The sequence below is a fragment of the Chinchilla lanigera genome, unplaced genomic scaffold (genome assembly GCF_000276665.1).
Source record: "Chinchilla lanigera isolate Chin_1 unplaced genomic scaffold, ChiLan1.0 scaffold00108, whole genome shotgun sequence".
NCBI lineage: Eukaryota > Metazoa > Chordata > Mammalia > Rodentia > Chinchillidae > Chinchilla > Chinchilla lanigera.
The window spans coordinates 4,860,762-4,873,832 of record NW_004955509.1 but is presented as its reverse complement, the minus strand read 5'-3'; the positions used below and the strand labels follow the sequence as shown (position 1 = coordinate 4,873,832).

At 39.4% G+C, this 13,071-nt stretch overlaps 1 protein-coding gene across 5 annotated transcripts in view; it reads right to left on the bottom strand.

Annotated features, from left to right (window-relative positions):
• Positions 1–13,071, bottom strand: part of Pdk3 (pyruvate dehydrogenase kinase, isozyme 3) — a 79,381-nt gene that overhangs the window by 14,970 nt on the left and 51,340 nt on the right. For 4 of the 5 annotated variants that reach the window (XM_005407845.2, XM_005407844.2, XM_005407847.2 and 1 more), the window contains 4 exons: positions 6,497–6,591; positions 4,657–4,758; positions 3,975–4,085; positions 1,037–1,150 (listed from right to left, as the gene is read on the bottom strand). In XM_005407845.2, coding sequence (XP_005407902.1) covers positions 1,037–1,150; positions 3,975–4,085; positions 4,657–4,758; positions 6,497–6,591 — 422 coding nt within the window. The remainder of the gene's footprint in view (positions 1–1,036; positions 1,151–3,974; positions 4,086–4,656; positions 4,759–6,496; positions 6,592–13,071) is intronic. The other variant, XM_005407846.2, reaches the window with a different exon arrangement.

The following is a 13,071-nucleotide window of genomic DNA, read 5'->3' as shown; positions in this document are numbered from 1 at the left end:
TTAGACGAAGCACTGTTGTTCACAGGGCAGATGCTCCACCAAAGGGCTCAGTACAAAATAAAGCCTTTTACATGCCAGATTTATAGATACAGGCCCATCAAGTGAGATCAAATATCCATCAGTCAGGGGCTGGCAATACAGCTCAGTGGTAGAGCATGTGTTCGGCATGCATGGGTTCAATCCCTAGCACCAAAACAAGATCCCATCATTTAGATGCACTGGCATCTAAGACAAATACTCCAAATAACCGGTTAAATTATGGTATCACATTTGTAGTACACTATGCCAAGGTTAAAAAGAATGAGCCAAAAGTATGCAAGGTACATTGGAAAGTAAAAACCAAAACAAGTAAGACCAAGATGTTGACATTTCATTTATAAGGGAAAGGATTAGATTTCTTTCCCATATATTTGTATGTGCAGAGTCAATTCTAGGAGGACCCACAAGAAGTCAGGACCCATGGTTACCTGTGCGAAAGAGAACCAGTGGCTTAGAGCCAGCGGTGAAAGACTGAGTTTCCTCCTCTTGCTTTGAAAGTTGTATTACATATCCATATTACCTACTCAAAAGCACTCCAAATATTCTAGGTTTAAAAATAAAAGTCTAACACGAGCAATATAGGAGAAAAATCGGGTTACTGAGAACTTTGTTACATCAACCTTTTATATAACCATATTATCATTAGTGAATTCTTATAACTTGGGAAAGCCTGCAAATTTTTAAAGCTAAAAACCAGAAGACTTAAGATTATTGAACATCTGTCTCCTTGTCAATTAGATCTTTCAATGAACATGTACTTTTGAAAAATCATAATTGAGAATTATGATTTTTAAAATCAGCATTTTAAGTTTTATATCTCTGTATTTCCAATCTTGCTGTATCTGAGCATAAAATGAAGGCTGAGGCATCACACAGTTTTCATGTGACCTGGTAAATCTGATCGAGAGATGACATGGTGCTATTCTTAATTAGAATTGGAATTTATGGCCTTAAAAAGTAAAAATGCTTTTTCATTAATAGAAATAAAATGCAGTACCTTCAAGTAAATGACAGCATCAGTACCTACTCCTTCCATGGAATATAGTTTTAGATCTCCCTGAAAATATCTAGCATACAGACGAGAAATTGGCAAACCATAACCAAATCCGGCCTACCAAGAAAAGAAAATTGATACAATGAGTCAGGCACAAATGTTTCATATGAAGACCATTCAGAGAAGATTAAAATAAATTCTTGATTCAGATTTAAATCAAATGAATTGCTAATCCAACCTTTACAATGAGTAATGCGCTTATTTATGACAAAATCTATTTTCATCTTGCAAAAAACTTTTTCATATGTTTGGATAATAACAAATATTCCAATTTTGACTAATTTTTTTAGTATTTTAATGTAAAGTTTTAGCACTGTGAAAAAGGAAATCCCAAATCCGGCAGAATCTGATCTGATGACAAAAATAAACTACACCATTTCAGATTTCCGTTATCAGATTTCCTTGCTCCTTGAAATGAAAATATCTAGCGGGAGAGTTCAAATCCACCAGTGTCAAGGCTGAAACATTGAAAACAATTTCCTGAGAAACTATTTTATCTGATTCTGAAAACCACATTGAGTATATAAATTTTTAGAGATAAGCAAAAAACCCTCTAGTACCTTCCTTATATCTCTATGTCATCAAAATCTGACAGCCAATAACAAATATTTAAATAAATGAAAATCACATCAGATATTGTTGAGAACCACAAGGAGAACTAAGACTACATTCAGTAGCTGTTGTGGTAGTCATGGATGGGTGGGGGAAAATGCTATTCCACCAAACCTTGATACCTCTAACTAAAGCTATGAAAGGTTAGGGAAGGAGGGCAGCAGGGTGAAGCACGCATAAAGTCATTGCCACACGGGCTTTAGACTCATAGATCTAAATTGAAATGCACTTTTTGTGCAACTCAACAGTTTACTTAACCTCTTTGAAACTGTTCTCCCATTCAATGTGTAATAAAAGGCGTACCTCAGAGCTGCTGTAAGGATTAAATGATATAATAAGGGCAAAGTCTTGGCACAAAGCCTCACACCGAGTAAAACTAAATAAAGCGAAGAAGGTATTGTGGCTACTAAGAGCAGCAATTTTACCAAGTAACATGGCTTTCTAACACCTCCCCTTGGTATCTTCCTTAATGTTGGGCCTAAATGAAAGGGCGGGGGTGACTGATTGTACCCTGTCATTTAAGGCCCTTAGTACTTGTTAAGAATGGCCAACAGTGAAAATGAGATATCCATAGTAGTCACTGAAGTAACCATAGCAAAGAAATCAGTGTACTCCAGGAAGAGACCCAAGGACTCTGCCTCCTATGATAAAGCAAGGCCCAAGCCTGCCCTCAGGTCTAACAGGGACCAGTGACAATGCAGCAGTCCCTGTGGGAAGGCAGGGAAGCCCAGAGTCCTGAGGAACACAGAGGAGGGGCCTCTACTTTGGACTTGGTAGGGTCCAGCAAAGGTTTCCCAGAATGTCTGTCGAAGGATCAATGGGAGTTAACTGGGCACACGGTCATGAAAAAGAAATGCATGTGTCAGGCCACAGAGGTGTAAAACTGCAAGTTGTGAGGTAAGGAAATGATGTTTTCCAGTAGCCCATATCCACAGGTCCACTTTAAAGCTGGGGACAGCTTACTAACTTGAATGTACAGCAATGGAGGTATTTCTTCAAGGGAACACCCACGCGATGCACTGGAAAGAACACAGATGCAGCCAGTGCCGGCTCTACCGTCAATTAGCGTGGGCAAGGCACGAAACTCATCTCCTCATCTCCATGACTGGCAGGTGGCTTCGTATCTTAAGGTCTCCTACTTCATTTCTTCAGTTCCATAAAAAAACAAGTATGACCTAATTGCTCCCCCAAGATATACTTTAAGACCTGAAATAAACAATCCATATTCCTTTTAAACAACTGGGGAAGGCACTCAATTTGTTTGTAGTGCCCTTTTTTTCTTCTGAGGTTTATTTAAGTAGGTAGCTAAACATGGCCACTGAAATCTTTCCAAAATGATCCCTCAAGAATTTTCCTGAATCCTACAAAAATAACTTCCGCTTTGCTCTCTGCATGCTGAGTTAACAAACTCTGTCTCAAATAAATGATGCAAGAGTGTTTGATTTTATTCATACAAATAAAATATAATCTTATGTGCTTATCAGTCAGGTAGGACTTTAAAATGAAACTTAATTTATACCCTGAACCATTCGGCAGACTGATAGATATGTTGCTTTGTTTAATGACAAAGGGTTCAATTGTTGTTTGTCAATTAGAAACACTCAGCAGGGGAAGAAAGTATGGCCCTACCAGGGTCTAAATGCTACCATGGTAACCAGAGGCTTTTCTCACTGCCTTAATAGGGCTGAAGGTTATTTTCAGAGTGTGATAGAAAGGGCTCTGGAAATGCATATACCACCTATATGTTTTATGCTTAGATTATTTAATGTAAAAAAATCAAATGTTTTCATAACAACATTTTAATTATATAAACAAATTTGATGGTGGAGAGTTAGAGGCTCTGGGTGATTTGCGTCTCTATGGTACATAGCGCCAACATGCCCAGGACCAAGCTGTAGCTGCACACCCTGCACAGCTCCTTTGCTCACACACCAGTAACTTCTAGCCTCCCCAAGGATGGTGTTACGTGCTAATGGTGCCCCAGTAGCAGCCTTACCACAGTGAAAGGTGTTCTTGCTGTATCGGGGAGTGAGGCACTCGGCTCAGAGTATTTCTTAGTCAAATTAGAGAAGCAATCTAACTCCAAAGGACTCACAAAGAAAGTAGGCAAAGCAAAAAGGTCCCACTTCTCCAAACCCTACGGGGAACATTCTAATTCACTCAGGCTACTGCGACAACCCGGAGAGACAGCAGCTCCCTGGCCCTCATGTAGATAGAGACCCTCCCCGGGTCAGTGACCTTTCCTTCAGCGGCAGTTTGTGATGCTTACCAAAGGGGCAGCTCTTGTGGGCTCCAGGCTAGGTCTAGGAGCAGTTGAATACATGTAGTTGAAAAGACGATCTATTTTGCGAAGTGGAACTCCACCACCTAGATCACTTATCTGTAGAACACAAAATGTTAAAAATAAAAAGACACCAGTCTATAAGTTAAAGTAGGAGGCAATGAAGTCATTAAATAAAGTACATTCTGCAGTACTCCAAAATGGGGAAAGGCTTTGAAACCTCACTGAAATACAGTTCCTATAGGAACAATATAGAACAAAGAAGGCAGAGTAGCACAGGAGGATCCAGGTGTGGGGTTGCAGTCCTGTTCAGTGAAGTTTAACTGAGGTAACTCAAGCCAAGGGTCCAGCACAGTACCATCAACGTGTCACTTAATGACAGCGACACATTCTGAGAAAGGTGTCATTAGGTGATTTCACCACGGTGCTGACATCACACACTGTGCTTACACAAACTAAGTTGGCTATAATGTCACTGTGTGATATAATCTTACGGGATTACCATCATATATGCGCTCTGTTGTTGACTAAAGTGTTGTGACACACGGCTGCACTTACAAATAAGACACTCAATGAATGGCAGTTTTCATCCCTTGCCTCTGATTTCTTGTCGTCTAGATATTATTAAATCAACTGATAATCAAAATATACATGCAAGTAAAATAATTACCTTAATGGACAAATCTTCTTTACCCAAAGTAACAAGAGTTTTAACAGCAGGGCAGCCCTCTTTTCTATCTTCATACAATTCAACTGTTGCTCTCATTGAGTTCTAAAATAACGAGACCTTTTGTTAAAGCATTTCTGCTGACTCATTAACCACAATGTTACTTATTTATTTGGTGCTGGGGATTGAACCCAGAGCCTCATGTTAAGCATGCACTCTACCACTGGGCTAGTCTCCCGACCCCCAAAATCACAATTTTAAAAAAGAAACTAGTACAAGATTACTTATACCCAGCAATTCTTTTGTGGGGCAAGTATTCGTTGGATTTACATGGCATTTTTCCCTCTTGAGAGCTTGGATAAACATATGCTCAGATCAAGGAAAAATTTCCTGACACTTTATTTTGTTTTGCATCTAGTTTTAGCCCCATCTAACATGATAAATATTTATTTTTCTTTCTTTCCTTCCTCCCTTTTTTCTTTTTTTGCTTTAGGGTATTTAAATTATTCAACTCAAAACCCGGAAAGATGTTTTTATCACACGTAATGAGGCTGCGGAGGCTGATTTGTGCACTTTAAATCCTATTTATCAGTCTGCATTTATAGAGCACCTTTCTTCTAAAGAAGGCAGAAAAACTGAAAAGATTCATGCTTCCCATAAAAATTAATCATTTGGTTGAAAAAAGTAGAGGAAATATCATTTAAAAAGAAATTCTGAAAAAGCCACAGCTGTTAAAGAGAAAGTTCACAATTGAATGCCCATCTCCACCTTAAAGTGTTACATTAGTAACATTCTAATTTTTGGAAGCAAATCAGCATAACTGATTTTTCAGGTGTTCAATTTAATGTCTTACACATTGGAAGAGATGGAATTTTAGCTTAAATGCCTTGTGTCTGTACTACAGTGATATAAATGCCATTCATTACTGGGTAACAAAAATAATAATGTAGGCCACAGGAAGGCATGTCCAACTCACGGCCCACAGACCACATGTGGCCATGGAAGGTTAGCAATGAGGCCCCACAAGACAGGAAACTTTTAACAATAATTATTTTTAGTGATATTTTTCATAACTCGACTGCACAGTGCTCAAGCACGGACTGCATCAGTAACAATGGACCCAGACACTGATGCACTAATTTCACAGAACAAGTTTTATGCCTATGTTGTTCTTGCTTAAAAATGTTACAATAAAAATATTCAAGAATAAAGGAATTATTGTTACTTATATGCAGTAACTACATTATATATTTTATATGTGGCCCAAGACAATTCCTCTTCACTCAGTGTGGCCCAGGCAGGCCAGAAGGTTGTACACCCATGGTTTATTTTGTGTCCTGTTTGGTCCACTTCATCCATGTCTTTCCCTTCCACCTCTGTGGAAGGAAACTGATTCAAGTATGCACAAGGGTTACAGGATCTCTCAGGACTGGAATGACTATTAATGTACCAACAGAGCTAATGCTCAGAAGCACAGATATGCATAAACATGCTTTATATTTTGGACTGGCTACTATGAATAAAGCCTTTCCTAGGTTTGAAAATTAAAGGGCATCCCTAATCTCATAACCTAAGAAAAAGCAGTATGGATTTTATGTAAAGTCACTAAAGTACAATTAAGTTTCAAAATCAATATGTACTAATATTCACAAAAACTATACTGTACACAGCAATTTCTCATCTCACAGTGTACAAATTATAAAACCCACAGGATATCAGAAATAGAATTTTTAAAATGGTTATGCAAAACCTTTTTCTTATGCTAATCTAATGAATCCATTATGCCCTGAATCAAAGTAATTTAAAATGAAGACTTCTTTCCATGTTTTTAAATTCCACTTACCTTGAACAACTCAAATAGCATGTGAAACAGATGTGAGGGCACATAAACTACCTGAATAGGTTTGTCTGGTGCTTTGGCTGAAAACAGAGACAAAACTGTCAATGAATAAGGACCGAGATGACACGAGAGTCAAGAATGATGTTTGCATTCTCTTTTCGAAGTACATAAACCAGAGCGCTAAAAAAAAGCTAATTTAGGTTCCCACCTCTCAAGGCAGGGATGAGCAAAAACATATGCTTCAGAATCGAAACAAATCTGGGGTGAAATGCACTTAGCTAGCTGACCTTGAACAAATCGCTCAAGCTCTCTGAAACTTAGTTGAGCAAAACTGGAATCTATCTATGCCCCAATATCCTGAGCATTTCATGACAATAAAATAGCACTTGGCCGGTTCCAAATTGGGGGGACATCCCCACTACCAACTCTAGTGGTCAGCTGAGGGAATGTGAAGGCACCGGAGCAAAAGGGCTGGTGAACTGGACTAAACCAGTGTTAACTTTTGCTAACATATGGTAGAGCAGAATGGAAGGTTCACAAAACCTTTTCTACTAGCAGCTAGCAGTGAAATCCCCGGAGACCTGCAGTCTTTTCTCCTTGCATCAGGGATCTTCTGAGGAAAATCTGAGAAGCACTGAATCCCATGTCAAACACTAAGAACAGCATGGAGCAGAGAGGAGATGCTCAGAAGTGTAGTCCTTCCCTCTTGTGACCCCAAATCACTTAAGATATTGAAGCTGCATGAACTTTCTCAAGTAGAACACATACATACTCACTCATGCTATAATTTCAACCTACTTCCTCTAGAAAATGATTCAAAATAATATAAATTAGAGTTACCATTTATTTGGTCCTTAGCAGTTTACAAAGAGCTTTCACACGCATTATCCAATTGAACTCTTATTATAATACCTCAAGGCTCATAGGGTAGGTGGCATTATTTATAAGTGAACAAACAGGCTTTGGAAAGGCTGACTTGCCCATGGTAATGGAAGTGACACTGAAACTTGATGCTTGGCTCAAGAGCTGTTTTGGAGGGGATCAAACCCAGAGCCCTGCTGCACCACTGACCTATATGGCCAGCCCCCAAGAGCTCTTGATTCCAGATCCTGGATCAGCTATTTTTTTTTTTTTTCATTTTAAAGAGAAAAGAACAAAAACAAAATATCAAAAACAAGACATAAACAAAATAACACAAAAACAATAAAAATGATACAGAATTTCAAAACAAGGTGATAGGAAATTAACAAGGGTTGCTGTCTTACATATTGTTATCTTCAAAGCGATTACTCTGATAACCAGATATAGGCATGTAAGATTGATCCAACAATTAAACATTAACTGTTCCTTTCAAAAAACCAACAGAAATTAGTAGCACAATTATCTTAGCTATCTTGTGTGTGTGTGTGTGTATATATATTTTATATATATATAATATATATATATATATTCCCTTCCTTCTTTCTTTTCTCTTTTCCCTCATCCCAGTTGTTCTTTCCTTTTGAGCAGTCTCTTTCCCTTTCACAATATCTATTGTACCTTTCAGATTTTATTTAATCTTTCAGGTTCCTATACCAGGGAGGCAATACAACCTTTACACATATGAGTCTGATTTATTTCACTTATGAGTATTGCCTCTAGTTGCATCCATTTACCTTTAAAAGCCTCTACTTTATCTGTTTTTATAGCTGAGTAATACTCTATTATATAAAAATACCACATCTTTTTTATTCATTCATTCCTCAGCTGATGGGCATCTGGGTTATTTCCAAGATTTACCTATTACAAATTGTGCTGCTATAAACATGGGTGCACATATATAGCTATGGTAGGATGTTTTCAGTTCTTTTGGAAAAATACACAGAAAGGGAATAGCTGGGTTGAATGGGACCTCTAATCCTAGTTTACTGAGGAATCTCCAGACTGACTTCCACAGTGGCTGCACCAGTCTACACTCCCACCAACAGCGGAGAAGAGTTCCTTTTTCTCTACAGCCTCTCCAGCATTTGTTATTGTCATTTCTTGATGACAGCCATTGTTTCCGGGGTGGGATGGACTCTCAGTGTTGTTTTAATTTGCATTTGTTGAATGACTAATGATGTTGAACATTTTTTCATGTATTTATTTGCCATTTGTATTTCTTCATCTGAGACGTGTGTATTCATCTCAGATGCCCATTTTAGGATTGGGTCTTGGAATTTTGGGGGTCTGGGCTATTTTTAGAATTTAGTAATATTCCTCCATCCATGCCCAGAGGCAGCGACTTCACTACTTCTGCTGTACTCCTTTGGTTGATATTTACATTCTGTTCTGCAACTCTAGTTAGCTACTCTATACATTATTTCCACATCCTTTTAAGAAAAGCTGAAAACCAGTAGTGTGGGCAACATCATAACTACGTAAGTGTTGGTCACTGCAGAGCAGCCCCAACAGTGTACCCAGCAGGATCCCTTCTGATGACAGTACTGTCACTCGGAGGAGAACGTTCGTAAGTCTTTGTGGTGAAACAGATTCTCTTTAGACTCCTCTACCTGCTCAACACTATGCATGTTTAGGTTGCTTCATATTTAGTTTATGTCATTATTTGCACAGCAGTGTGTTTTTCCTGGAGTTTCTAACCACCTCGTCTCTTGGGCAAATGAACAAGAAACATACTTGCCTCACGCATCACCCTGCATCAGCTCATGCATCAGAGCTTCCATTCTTCATGATTTTTGTCAGTATTTGGGCCTGCACTGGGCATGCTAGGCAAGTGCCCCACCACAAAGTTACATCCCACTACATCCCAGGCCTTTAAGTTTTTTTTTTTAATTTTGAGACAAGGTCTTACTATGTGCCCAGGCTGGGCTCAGACTTGCCATCTCCCTGCCTCGGTCTCTGGAGAAGCTGAGATTACAGGTGTGTGCCGCTGTGCCCAACCATTCTCCAAGATTGTCCAACGTACGACTGATTGCTTTCCAAACGTGCTGCATAGCCATCACCACAGAACTGTTTTGACTGAAGCTCTAGAACGTTCCCCCCATTTCTTATCTCCATGCTATACACCCTGCAGCAATCAGGCAATCTAGAAAGGTGTACATGAGAAACGCCTCACTCCTGATACCTATGATTCATTTGATTGAAGATTTCAGTAGGTAACGAAATCTTCATTTGAACTCTCTCTCGCTCTCAGAATTTGGTAAGAGGGGGCTTCTGGCAATAACAGCACAGCTGGTAAGTTTAATGTCACTTGCGTTTCATTCATACTTCTGGCATTTGTCAAGGTCTGATATACCACAGTTGTAATGTTCTTGTTTAAGAGTGAAGGACTGGATTCATCATTCAAGGTACAATGCCCTTTGCCCTTGGACTCTCCCCTAAGTGGGAAGGGTTAGAGCTCTGTGTACCTGATCAAGACTTCTCAACCGGCTTTAGGACAAGCAGACAGGAAGCTGGCCTCTGATAAGCCCCCAAATCCTCAAATGAAGTAGGCTTTACTTCGGGATAACATCACTCACGTGAACAATCTCAGTTGTTGCTGGGTTGCTCTTAAACAAGAGTACTCTTACTTGGGTGTGAGCAGGCAGACTCTGGCCAGAGTCAAACTACTCACCATCCCTCCATGTTCTTCCTTAGACCAGCTTTCTGCTAACTCCTTCCCACTGGCTTTTCCTTCCCATTCCGGGCCTTTGCACCACCTAGCTCTGCTCCAGGATCCCTCCAGAATAATCTTTGGCAAACTGGTTGCCACCTCTGCTGCAGCCTCCTTCTTTGTGGTTTCTTCTGCTCTGTCCCATCACTCAGCATACTTCCACCTGGTTACTCTCTTTCAGGAGCTGCTATGAGTGCTTACGTCCCTTCAAATTCGTATGCCAAAACCTAATCCCCAAAGTAGGGTCTTTGGGTAGTGGTTAGGTCATGAGGGTGGAAAGCTCAAGAATGAGATTAGTACCCTTATAAAGAGATCCCAGAGAGCTCCCTGTCTCCTTCTTGCATGTAAGGACACGGCAAGAAGTCCTCTATAAACCAGGAAATGGGCCCTTACCAAACACCAAATTTGCTGACACCATGATCCTGGACCTCCCAGCCTCCAGACCTATGAGAAATAAATGTCTTCTATTTAATCTACCCACTATTAGGTATTTTTTATTATAGTAACCCAATGGGACTATGACAGTGGTCCACTGATAAACCCCCTGGTTTTCTTTGCTGTTTTTCTTTGGATTTTATTGTCACTTTAATGGAGCCGAGGAACCAGTGCTTAGTTTATCTTGTGCGAGGAGGCATGATTACCTATATAAACAGCCTCTGAAGTCAAGTTTTTCACTCCAAATCTTAGAGAAATGAAAAGACCTTTTACAGTGTGGGCTTACTTAAAAATTCAAATAACATTCTCTAGGAGCCATCTAAAGGCTTGCTCAATTACTTGCACTTTTATTTGGGAATATTATAGTTTAGATTTCTTTCCTTTCTTTTAAAACCATGTCAAACGTTTTTGTCCATGACTCTTCCCTTATCCTGGATCTATTGGCTGTCAAGGACTGGATACTTAATAGACATTTGTTGACTTTCTAAAATAACACACAAGTGGAATATAAATTTTCTATTTAAGGGTACATTTAAAAAGTCAATGGAGGAGCCAGGTGTAGTGACTCATGCCTGTAATTCCAGCTCTCGAGAGGTTGAGGCAGGAGGATTGCTGTGAGTTCGAGGCTTGCCTGGGCTACATCGTCAGTTCAAAGCCAGGCTGAACTACAAGCAAAACCCTGTCTCAAAAAAACAAAATAAAAAAATAAAATAAAATAAAAAACCCAAACAAAAAAACAATGGAAAAATGGTTCAGGTTTTTTATGCGAGAGACTCAAGAAATAATAAAGCCTCTATGTTGTACAACCATTCCTCCATACACCATTAGCTGAAGCAGAATTTAATAAATATCAATAGGACTCTACATAAGCATAAGGAATTTTATTTTCAAATAGTTCTTCTCTAAGAATAAAAACAAAAAAACCAGAGGCTAAGCAGAAAAATGCATTTAAAAGAAAAGATAGCAATGCACTTAAAGGTGGCTAATTCATTTCCAAAAATAAATGAATAAGAATATTAAAAACATCATATGGTATGGTTCAAAGTCACACTGGGATCAAGTTCCAACTCTGCCATTTGGTAGCTACGTTAACAAGTATTTATATCATCTGGACCTCAGTGTTCTATCTCTGAAATGGGCCTAGTACGTATTTCACCAGGTAACTTCAAGGGTTAAATGAGATAAACTGGTATACACACAGCCTCCCACACAGTAAATAGCACATACAGGCCAGTACCATCACTAAACATGAATTTCTCAGTGTTAACAGAGCTACCGGTAATGGCTTGTCGATTGCTGTATGGAACTTCTTGATTGAAAGTACCCAATATGGGGAACCTAGAAGTCAAAGATCCCAGGGTGGACTCATTGCTTTTCTATGAACTCCCCATAAAAAATTATCATGTTACGAATTGAAATTTTTGTGCTTCCCACCAAACTCAAAGATATAAATCACCTTCTTAAAAGGAATGACTAATGTGGAAATAATAAAGAGATGTTAGTAGGGGCTTAAATCTTATCTCTTCCAAGTCAACCCTGACTTCCAGTAGCTACCCTTTAACTATGCAGTACATGCCCAGTGTCAATATTTAAGGCACAATTTTAAGGTACTGGAGACATTTTCCTTCTACCACCCTGCAGAGCAAGCTTACAGATGAGGAACTAGACTGTTAGAGGCCAAGTGATCTGTCTAGGGCCCACACTGTGTGTCAGAGTCAGGATGCCCATTGACAGGTGAGGTACACAGTTCCCATCTTTCCCCTAAGCCACACTGCCTGACCCCATGGATGGAAAAAAGGTAAGATAAAAATGTTTATCTGCTTAATGCTTTGGCAAAAGAATGAGAATTACAAAAGAATGAGAACCAGTATGATGAGATTGCTTCTGGACTTTGGAGAAACCGGTCATGAGCTTCCACAGAGGGATAGTCAGAATATGTGAGACCAGGCTGGAGGTGCAGCTCAGAGATACAGCACGTGCTTAGTACGTGTGATCCCAGGGTTCAATCCCCAGCACTAAAGAAGGAAAGTAAGAAAAGATGAATATATTTGAAACTTGATCTAAGATCAACAAAATTCTGTTATTTTTAATGTTCCTATTAAATATGCCATAGAAAGGAAAATGAAGCAAATTTACCCTAGCAGTATCCAGAATTTGCTGATGTTGCCACTGTGTATTCTACATAGTCCTAGTCGCTGCTTTTGTAGAGAGCCACATTGGGAAAGGGAAACACTCTCCAAAAATTCAGAAATAACAGATAATATAGCAAACTAGCAGAATTTCAGTCCTCAGGGAGCAATAAATTGTTCTTTGGCTAATGGCAGCCTCATATGTTTTGAAGGGCTGAGCCGCAAGCACTGTACGGTTAAAGGCACCCATTGTGTGATGGAAACACCTCGAAAGGGGACACTGTGTAGTTCAGGTGAGCTCTGACAGTGAATCCATATAAACCTGGTTCTAATTCCTCCCTAGAAAATGCAGTCGGCTGTCACACTGTGAGAAGCACACATGC